This window comes from Cotesia glomerata, linkage group LG8, assembly GCF_020080835.1.
Source record: "Cotesia glomerata isolate CgM1 linkage group LG8, MPM_Cglom_v2.3, whole genome shotgun sequence".
NCBI lineage: Eukaryota > Metazoa > Arthropoda > Insecta > Hymenoptera > Braconidae > Cotesia > Cotesia glomerata.
The window spans coordinates 15,217,759-15,229,075 of record NC_058165.1 but is presented as its reverse complement, the minus strand read 5'-3'; the positions used below and the strand labels follow the sequence as shown (position 1 = coordinate 15,229,075).

The 11,317-nt window shown below is 32.4% G+C and overlaps 2 protein-coding genes across 3 annotated transcripts; both read left to right on the top strand.

Annotated features, from left to right (window-relative positions):
- The first annotated feature begins 2,416 nt into the window (after nt 1-2,416).
- LOC123270979 (polymerase delta-interacting protein 2) lies at nt 2,417-10,988 on the top strand. 2 transcript variants are annotated; one of them, XM_044737180.1, is made up of 8 exons: nt 2,417-2,422; nt 3,754-3,755; nt 8,976-9,071; nt 9,157-9,312; nt 9,929-10,028; nt 10,101-10,442; nt 10,507-10,712; nt 10,831-10,988. In XM_044737180.1, the coding sequence occupies exons 3-8, from the start codon at nt 8,977-8,979 to the stop codon at nt 10,937-10,939; spliced, it is 1,008 nt and encodes a 335-aa protein (XP_044593115.1). In that variant the 5' UTR covers nt 2,417-2,422; nt 3,754-3,755; nt 8,976; the 3' UTR covers nt 10,940-10,988. The 2 variants fall into 2 exon arrangements, with proteins under 2 accessions (XP_044593115.1, XP_044593114.1); XM_044737179.1 differs by lacking the exons at nt 2,417-2,422; nt 3,754-3,755 and having other exon boundaries at nt 8,917-9,071.
- Nucleotides 5,781-7,828, top strand: LOC123270976. Its single transcript, XM_044737174.1, has 3 exons — nt 5,781-6,128; nt 6,198-6,518; nt 6,588-7,828. Exons 1-3 carry the CDS (start codon nt 6,044-6,046, stop codon nt 7,673-7,675), a joined length of 1,494 nt encoding a protein of 497 aa, XP_044593109.1. The 5' UTR covers nt 5,781-6,043; the 3' UTR covers nt 7,676-7,828.
- Nucleotides 10,989-11,317: the final 329 nt, after the last annotated feature.

The window sequence follows — 11,317 nt, the reverse complement described above, 5'->3', positions numbered from 1 at the left end:
TTATCCCGATTGTCTTCATCCACTCCCGGGCAGCATACATCAGCTACTTCTATCTTCCGCTTACCGGCCTCAACCATATGTACCTCAACGGTGTCTCTAATGATCTGTATACCGGTGGCATCTACGATAGCTTTGACCCGGGGTTTCCTGAGGATGTCACGGCCAATGAGAATATCCCTTGATAGCTGATCGTCTGGGACCACAAACGCTTTTAATCTAAAGGTAGTGTCGTTGATTTTGAGCTTCAATTTCGCTCTCGCGATTGGGGTTACTACGGCTTGATTAAACGCGAACAATGTTTCCTGAGTTGGTCTTAGTTTTAATCCCAAAGAGCGAGCTTCGCGATCTCGTATGACTGAGCAGTCGCTGCCCAAATCAACCATACACTCTTTCCCTTGTTCATTCACGACGCATGTTATTAATGGTTTACTAACTTCGACTGAGCATACATCTAGTCATGCGGATTTCTTCTTCCTAGCTTCGTCCCGCTGCTTGGTGTAGCACTTTTTTTCCGTATGACCCGGTTTATGGCAATAACCACACGGGTCTTCATTCGATGTTTCTTTGGTCGATTTCAAATTACTTGGCTTATTAATATTATCTGCTTCTGGGCAGTTGTGACGTTGGTGACCAGGTTTACCGCAACCGTAACAGACGTTTTTCGATTTGTCTTCCCGAGTTTTGACTTTACTGGACTCTCGCGCGTGTGACTTTTTCGCGTCTTTACTCTTATCTCTTGATTTATGCGTAGTTTCGTAATTCGCGAGACGCTCATTCAATTCCGCGATAGTTTGGAATTTATGAGTCATTAAAGTAGTGCGGATCGAATCGTCTTGAATTCCCCCAACTACACATGAAACTAATTTATTCTCCGGTATTTCAAGTTTTAATTTCTTCAATTTTCCTATTTTAAGGAAAGAGTACGCAACAAGATCATGACCTACGGCGCATTCGAAGTTCGCGGCTTCTTTAAATAATTTACTGTAATTCGACTCACCCGGAAACTGCTCGGCAATTAAAGAAGAGAATGCCCCCCACGTTAACTGCGAATCATGCAATTCTGTATACCAAAGTTTTGCGTTACCTTTAAGCCTGCATGTCGCCATATAAAGGGTTGTCCGCTCGTCCCATCCATAAAGACTAGCGTGTGCGCTGACCTTGGCAATCCACTCCGCAGCAGATAGGCTGGTTTCCTTGAGATCAAACTCCGGAATCGCCTTCTCGTTGGTGAAACTGCCACCGCTAGGTCTTGGTGTACGTGCTGACTGTGCAAAGCCTGAGAGGACCTCTGTGAGTTTCTCAATCATCAGGAACTCGCTACTCCTGCTGCTGCTGGCTTCACTGTCAGTTTGTCGATTGTTTGGTACAGTTGGATTCAATCGACTATTGGAAGCACCCCTCTGCCGAGGTGGTGATTCCCGGTGGCGATGCGGTGATCGAGATCTGTGCCGATCTTTCCGGTGACGATCACTCTCATGATCACGGTCCCGCCTTGATCTTCGGTCACGACTCATGATTTTAAATTTATTAAAAATCACTATTCACCGCACTATTCACTACACTATTCACTATGTGAGCACGATAGTGTATCCCACTTCTGACTCTGTAGTAATCTATTTCTTTCGTTTTATAATTTATTCAAGTTATAGCTATACTCTTTACAATATTCGGATGAAGTTAATTAAATCTCACAATAAATAATCAATCCCGTAGAATATAGTTATCAGAAAACAATACAATAGATAAAGTTCGTGTATAAATAATAATGTCAATATAGTACTTCGCGATTACAATAATACGATGCGTGAAATAAAGGAAAATAGGATGTGTCCTAGACCGTAGGTGTGTATATCTCAGTGGCTGAGGAAAATCTGCCTCATGCCCCTTGACTCTTGAGGGTGTTAGCCTTTGCTAACACTTAGCGTTGGTCTTGGGGTCCCGTGACGTCATGAGCCCCTTGAATGCCGGGGAAGGGATTTTATGGCCCAAAGAGTACGGTGGTTGACGCAAAAATTTCCGAGAGTGGAAAAGTACTCCCACACGTTTTTCGTTAAGTTTTTGTTACGTTTAAGTTACGTTTTTGATATTTTAATTTTGAGTTTAAGTTACGTTTTTGGTTTCGATCCCAGCAGTAGTCAGTTCCCGGAGAGCATCCACTAAAGGAATATCCGTACTCCAAGCCTCAATTGTTTGATTTAGAGATTAAAAAGTTTATGGGGATTAATTGAATATAGAAATTTTAGTTGGGAGTGAGTCATGTTTAAGAATACTTGAGTTTTAGATTTTGTTAAAGATAGTTGGATTTTAGATTTTGTTAAGAAGAGTTGAGTCTTAGACCTCGTAGAGGACAGTCGAGTTGGAGAGTCGCCTATGATCACTTCAAGTGATCGGATGTGCGTATTATTGCAGCTACAGGTTAAGAGTTTAGTCTCTTGAATTTTAGTTTACGTTACAGAAATGAATATAGTTATGAGGTTTATTTAAGTTAGTATAAAAGGTTACTCAGCATCGGCATTGTTTATATCAGGTATGATTTTAGTTTATTTATTGTAATTTGAGCTTTAATAAATTAGTTTTTGGTCTTGAGATATCGGATAGTCTCGTTTATAGTAAACTTTTGTATTATAAAGAATTTAGAGTTTTGTTGATAGATTTAATTGAGATTGTTATTCGAGTCATTAAGATTTATTTATTTATTTGTTTTATTTTATAAGAATAAGGTACTGTAACTTGGCTATAGCGTTGATATTGTTAGCTATATCGTTTTAGTAATTTTATATGGATTTGAGATTGAGTTTGTTAATTAAGTTTACGGTTTACTGAATAAATACCGATCTTGTTTTAATGATAAATTTTTAGTGTTGCGTATAAAATTATTACAATTATGGATCCTCTCTACCCGAACCACCCCCTCTCTCCACAAACCAGCACACTGAGCGACCCCGAGGTATTCCGTTGTCCTTCTGATTTTTGGTCTTTATTTTGTTAAGTTTTCTGTATTTTCGATTTAGTTTACGTTTTAGCTAGTTTGATAATTTCTAGCGAATAAAAATTATCTAATTACGTTTGAGTTTAAGTTTGAGTTCTGATATTGTTTGAGTTTGCGTTTAAGTTTAGCTAGTTTGAGAATTCCTAGCGAATAAAAATTCTTTACGTTCCGTGTTCACTAGTTTGGTAATTCTAGTGATTAAAAATTACCTGGCGCCCTATTTTATCGAGACTAGAGACCAAGAATCGGAAAGATAACGAAGTATAATCCAGATTTTATTTTTAGAATTAAGTTTAGTTAAGTTCCCGTATACCCCCCTTGAAAATTTGATTATAATATATATATATATATAAGTAACGTGGTGGAATTACGACGCACGCGCACTGCACTCGTCCACTCTACTTGACTCTCCTTAACTCTCCCCACTCTTTAAAATATATAAGGCTTGCTCGGCTTGCTATTCGCTCTGTGCGCCTGGGCGGAGCATACATATACTACTTTGAAAATAAGTGAGTATTGTGTATACGTATAGTGCCATGAGCCCCAAAAAACGCCCGAGCCCCCTTTTTGGTGGCGCTGTCAGTATGCCTGAATACACTAATACTATTAATGCAGGAGTGTTAGAATTTTAGCTCCGCCCACGCGCACAGAGCGAATACAAGCGATTCCCCCACTCGCCTACTCTAAACTTTCACTCAATGCTTCTCCTCTAGCGCTACTTCCCCTTTTCCGCCTCAAATCGTTCAATTTTACCCTCCGTAAAGAAGTTTCACTTCAAAAATCCAAGTATCCGATATGGTTGTATATGATTTTCGTAAATTAAAAAAAATTTTGTTGTAAATTTAATCCTTATATTATTTAGTCTCTGGCCGTCCGCTTTTTACATAAGAAAAAAGTTAAAATCTAAAAATCTGGGTCGCTATAGTTTGTGCTGATTATTTTTAATAATTTTAAATAGAAATTATTAAGATAATTGATAATAATCAAGTAATACGCGTAATAAAAAGCATGAACTACTATTATAAAATATCATATAAAAAAAAAATCAAAATAAACTTGAAAAAAAATTTGTAACCTCAAAAAACCGTTCTGCTTACGGTATATACACACTCGGTAGTCTGGCTTGAGAACGGAACTTGGCGCCAGACTCTATCGAGTCTGTTGATAAGATTGTATAAAATAATATTATTAAATGATATTTATCTCTTACATTAACAATTAAACTATTTCATAGTTTTAATAGATTATAGATTGATAGAAATAGTAATAAGCTTAATCTAATTTGCAAAATACGAATATTAATGCACTGCAATATATATAATTTATAAATAAATATATGTGAATATAATAGAAAATATTATATATTTGTGTGTGAAAATCATTTATATGTAGTAGAAATATGTGTACTTACATATGGGGTATTCCATGCCAAATCGACCACTTTTGAACTCGACCCCTTTAAATTTTGCTGAAACATTTCCATTCTTTTCTACCCTTTGAAAAACACTTTTGAGAATTTTTTCAAATTTTTTTGGCCAACCCAAAAAAAGTTATGAATTTTTCAAAAAAACGGCTTTTTTATTTTCAAATAGCCATAACTTTTTTAGGCATCTACTTTTGGGGACCTTTTTTTTTTTAAAATTTTTTTTTTTTAATGAACTTTTTGAAAAAATATATCAGAAAATTAAATATCATCAATTCTTCAAAATAATCGGCTTTTTTTGACCAAAACCGTTATTTTTTGGAAGTTCGACAGTTTTTTTTTTTTTTTTTTCTCAAAAAAAACTTCAATTAATATGACAACTTTTCCCGTCCATCTCGGAGTGGCTCGGATTTTTTTTTAATTTTTTTTATTCAATTGAAAAAAAATTGTCAAATTTTGAAAAATGGAAAAAAATTTTTTTTTTCTAAGTTATTTCTATAATAAAATAAATGTAATTTAAATGTTTTGTGGTATAATATCCTTAATTTATAAGCTTATAAAACGATAGTAAATACTAAGATTCAAATTTGAACATATCAGTAATATCGATAATCTAGGGTATGACAATTATGGACTTATCTATAGTCAGTATACTAAAAAACTATACGCTAGTATGTTTCGATTCATAAGTAAGGCTGTCACGCTCATATCCAAACATAACCTGTTAACCTTTTGTGTGATGTAGTGAGAGATTTTTGTCATTCCATTTTTTAAATAAGAGAATTATTGTTATAGTTGATTTGACCTTGTTTGAAAAGATAATTATCTTACTTCTACTCATCTACAGTGATTGGAATAATTTTATCGAGACATAATGGCAACAAAAATATTTTTCGATCGTTGTTGTAATCCATTTGATTTAGAATCACATTTTAAAAAAAAAAGTTTACGTCCAGCGACTGACATCATGAAAGTCACGTTGGGATTAAGTGATAATTATTTATTATGCAGTCCGTGTCGAAACAAAGCTTTAAAATTGGTAAAGGAACAAACAAATACTAGTAATGATACTACCGTTGATGCAAGTGATCATGAAGATGATTCTAGTGATAACAATGAGAACAGTGATGGTGCTGACAGTGATAGTAACACAACTGCCACAGATCTCCCGTTGTCCTCATCATTCCGTAAGTTTTTTTTAAATTATTTATACATTACTTGAATGCATTTTTAGCAGCTATACGATTCATTGTTTTTTTTAAGGTTCCTTGTCGTTTAATAGTGAACCCAAAGATTCACAATCAAGCTCGGCATCCCAAGTTAGTGCTGCAACTCAATTACCCAGTATAAACGATGCATTGTGACTATTAAATCAATCGCCAATTCCTTCAAAAAAATTGAATGATTATCAATTTTTGAGTAATAAAATAAATCAGACGTCTGACAGCTTGAAAAAAATTTTGCTCTCAACTGCTGACGAAGGATCAATTGATGACGATGGTGAAAATTTTCGTTCATTAATTGAAAAGCTGCACGATAAATTCAATGATAAAGAAACAGAAAAGTCTTTAAAGATACAAATCTTAACCTTGTTACCTGAAAAATGGGGTGAAAGACGTATTTGTAAAACTATGAATACATCAAGACATTTATCAAAAGTAGCAAAAAAGTTGGTTGAAGAAAAAGGTATACTTTCAACACCTGAAACAAAATTAGGTAGGTATAGCGTAAAATCAATGGCTCTAATACATCTGAAGATTGATTCACTTAACATTTTTTTTATAGGGACGACAATTACTGATCAAATATTATTGAAAATTGCGAATTTTTACAACGATGATGAGTATAGTGCTTTGATGCCCGGCATGAAAGACTTTGTTTCAGTTCGAAATGATGATGGTAATCGGGTACACGTCCAAAAACGGCTTGTTCTGTCTAATTTAAAAGAACTTTACCAATGTTTCCGTGAAATAAACCCTGCAGAGAAAGTTGGATTTTCGAAATTTGCTTCGTTACGGCCGAAACATTGTGTGTTAGCAGGAGCAAGTGGAACGCATACTATCTGTGTATGTACTATCCATCAAAACTTTAAGTTGATGATGCTTGGTAATTATCCAGTTTATTAATAATCATACGTGCCTAGATTTTCAGTTTACTCAATCACTTTTATTTCAGGTGCAAATGTTCATTCTTTAACGAGAAATACAGAAAAGTCGTTGAAACACTATAATGATTGCTTGGACATGATAATATGTGAGACTCCAACAGAAAAATGTTATTTGGGTGGATGTAACAAGTGTCCAGGGGTAGATGAGTTGAGTAACATTTTACTGACATGTTTTGAAAATCAGGAAATCGAGAATGTCACTTACAAGCGTTGGGTATCAAAACCAAGGTGCAGTTTAGAAACTTTTATACAGCCTACAGAAGAATTTATTGAAAACCTTTGTAGTGAATTGAAAGTTCTTCTACCTCACTCATTCATTGCAAAAGAACAAGCTAAGTTTTTAAAAACATTAAAGGAAACACTAAAACCAAATGAATATGTCATTATTTGTGATTTTGCAGAGAATTATGCGTTCGTAGTACAAAATGCAGCATCTGGTTTTCACTGGAATAATGATCAGGCGACAGTTTTTCCGGTAGTTATTTATTATAAAGTAAATGACAAACTTGAACACAGAAGTTTAGTGATTATTTCAGACTGTAATAATCACGATGCTGTTGCTGTTCATGTTTTCATCAAAATAATAACTGATTATGTGAAAAGTCTTCCTGAACGCTGTAACAAGATTTATTACTTTTCTGATGGGGCTCCTCAACAGTTTAAAAACTTTAAAAATTTTGTTAATTTGTACTACCATGAAGATGATTTTGATATTCCTGCTGAATGGCATTTTTTTGCAACTGCCCATGGCAAAGGTCCGTGTGATGGAATTGGTGGTATCCTCAAACGACTTGCAGCAAGAGCAAGTCTCCAGCTTGCGGTAGATAAACAAATAACAACACCTATAGGACTTTACGAATGGACTTCTGATCCGGATAACTTGCCAAATATCATAGTCAAGTTTTCTCCAGAAGAAGACTATAATACAGCATTGAACGACTTGAATGACAGATTTACAAAAACGAAACCAATTGTAGGAACTCAACAACTACATTGTGTAATCCCCGACAAAAATGGTTGTTTGTATGTAAAAAAATTCTCAAACTCTAATGAACATAGAATTTGTAAAATATTGAAACGCCAGAGAGAACATTAATGATTAAATTATTATATTGTTTTTGTAAAATCATTAAAAATTAACAATATTAATTAATAAGCTTAGTATTGGACGGGAAAAGTTGTCATATTAATTGAAGTTTTTTTTGAGAAAAAAAAAAAAAAAAAAAAAACTGTTGAACTTCCAAAAAATAACGGTTTTGGTCAAAAAAAGCCGATTATTTTGAAGAATTGATGATATTTAATTTTCTGATATATTTTTTCAAAAAGTTCATTTAAAAAAATTTTAAAAAAAAAAAAGGTACCCAAAAGTCGATGCCTAAAAAAGTTATGGCTATTTGAAAATAAAAAAGCCGTTTTTTTGAAAAATTCATAACTTTTTTTGGGTTGGCCAAAAAAATTTGAAAAAATTCTCAAAAGTGTTTTTCAAAGGGTAGAAAAGAATGGAAATGTTTCAGCAAAATTTAAAGGGGTCGAGTTCAAAAGTGGTCGATTTGGCATGGAATACCCCATATGTACAAGAGCGGATATATGTATGGGAGTTATGGTGGGAGAAGAACGGAGTTTGAAGCTCTTCGGAAAAACTATGTAACGACACTTCTCACCGAGAGCTTAGATTGCTAAGATCACGTCATTGTAAACCTCAATTTTATATTTTGAAGCTTTTTAATATTTTGTCAACTTGAATAATAAACTGAAACCAACTAAATAATTTTGATCAAAATTAAATAACGTCTAAATAGAATTCTTTTATTTAAAATGATTCCTTTCCCGCGCTGAAACCGAGTATTTTAATACTCCCGGGCGAAAGAACTACAGTAAGTAAAGTTTTCAATAAATAAAAATAACATCCACTAGATGGAAGCATAAATAACAACTTATATATGTAGTGACTTTATTTAGAGAATTATTTATTTCTACCTGAATTTCTGTTTCAATCGCTACATATGAAATAATTTACTTTACACTTTTAACACTTTATTCTGATATTTTTTACATTCTGTCCATTTTAGTTTTGAAATTTTATTTTTGCCCAAACATATGTATATTATAATTGACAGTTTTCAATTTTTGAATTATTATTTAAATTGATGTTCATTCCCTAGTTAATTCAATCGCATATCCAATTCATAAGCGCGGTTGTTTATGTATATCGCGCGTAGTAAAGTTACTATAGTACCAAGAATTTATAAATAGTGTGTAATTGCGCACAACGCATACATTTTATACTAACAATAATGTGTATATAATCATTTTTTTACAATGTGTAATGATTTTATTACAAATTTATAATAATAATCGTTTTTTTTTCATCCAGTATCAAAAATTTATAATTTTAGCATGAACTTTATGCAATTCCACCGCAAAAGCTTTCATTGTATCCTTTTAAAAGCGAAGAATAATTTATTAAATATTCAAAATGCTACATATATAAGGTAAATATTGATTTGAACACGTGTTTTTAATCATTCTTTCTGTTGAATTAATAATAATGTAAATATTTTTCTCGCGTGAGTTTAGATTAGCAGAAGTAGGAAAATTAGAAACTCCTAAATTGCAAGGGAAATATGAAACTGGACAATTAATATTGCACAGAGTATTTGGATATCGTGGTGTTATTTTGTTCCCATGGCTTGCACGAGTTTATGATCGTGATCTACCCAATAAAAAAAATGGGTAAGTTATTCATAATAAACCATGTATTTACTCTTTAAAAATATTTTCAATTGCATGCTTAACTATTGCAGATTTAATTAATTATTTCAATTGACTAAATTAAAATAACTTAAGCTTCTCAAAGTAACATTTTTCGCTTCAAATAATAATATTCAGAATTAGCTTTGAAATTTTTTTTACATGAGACATAAAACCAATAAAATTATTGAAATGGCAGAAAGGTAGTTTAATTTGTTCAAAAAATTGGGTTTATTATGTTTTAAACATTATCTCAAAGTAACTCTGATTCACTGCATTTGATAAAATGAAACTAGTGAGTCACATTACAAAAAATAATAAATTTTCAAATAAAGATAGTTTTAAAAAGTGCTAGAAAGTTCATAGATTTTATTTTCGTTTTTCAAGACATTATAGAACAGGAGATAGTTTTGATAATTTAGAAACATCTGAAAAATTCTGAGATATTCGAAGACCACAAATCTTTTCGAAGGTCAAAAACTTTCTGGAAAATTCTTCACATTTTTTAATCTTCTAGAAACTTTAAAAACATCTTGATATATTTTTCTAATTCTGAAATAAGATGTAATCACAAATTATTTTCTTAAATTTTTTTTAGAGTTGATGAAATTAGTCCAAATAGTGTAGGCAAAGAAGTTAAAGGAAAAACTCATACATTTTATCAAGTCCTTATCGATCAACGTGATTGTCCTTTTATTGTAAGTTAAACAAAAAAATTTTTAATAAACATCAAGAAGCACTTATTAATGAAATTATTTTTTATTTTGTAGAGAGCGCAAACTGAAGCTGTAACGTTTTTAGGAAATAATGAAAGTAGTAGAAGTTTGTATGCGATTCCTGGATTAGATTATGTTGCACATGAAGATATCTTACCTTACTCGACTAACGACAAAACAGCATTACAGCATGAACTTTTTGATAAATTTTTAACATTCAATCCAGACAGAGATCCACCTTTTATGGCTCAAGAAACACTCCGAGCTTGGCAAGAAAAAAATCATCCATGGCTTGAATTATCAGACGTTCACAAAGAAATAACTGAAAATATTCGTGTGACTGTCATTCCGTTTTATATGGGTTGTAGGGAAACTCAAACCACTTCTGTATATTGGGTAAGTTTAAGAAATTATTAGAAGTTACTGTTAAAAATTTTATAGGTAAATTTATTTATTCTAGTGGCGTTACTGCATAAGACTTGAAAACTTAGGAGATCTTAGTGTACAATTACGAGAACGTCACTGGAGAATATTTAGCTTATCTGGTACTTTAGAGACGGTGAGGGGTCGTGGGGTTGTCGGACAAGAGCCAGTATTATCAAAAACATTACCAGCTTTTCAATATAGTAGTCATGTCAGTTTGCAAGCTCCTAGTGGTCACATGTGGTAATTTTTTTTATTGTTTGCTAGTATCAGCAAATATATTGGAGATTTAACAAAATCTCTAATCGAAAAACTAGAACCGCATGATTTTAAAACTAATTATGTACTTTCCTTTGTTTAGGGGAACATTTCGCTTAGAAAGAGAAGATGGATACACATTTGACTGTAGAATTCCTCCTTTCTCTCTAGAATCTAAAGTTGACGAATCATCAACTAATGTCGATTTATGAAATTATTGTCACCATAAAACCAATTTTAGTAAATAAATAGTTACTTTTATTTCACGTTTATTCTATTTTCAGGAAAATGAGCATGTTTAAAATTTTAATTTTACAGTCACTAATATATAAATTTAACGAGTTTATGTTCAAAGTCTGAAAAATTTCTGTAAGAGTTTTTATTAAAGATGAAAATTTAATTTTCTTTTGACATACATAATTTCAGAATTAGTGATTATTGTAATAAATAATAATGTTGAACTGTCAAAATTGGTGGATAAAATAGAGATAAGAACTTTGATATTAATTTTAAATTTGTTTTACGATCTATGTGAATGATATAATCGACAGGTTAAATATTTTTTTTTCTTAGTCCAAGTTTTAAAAATT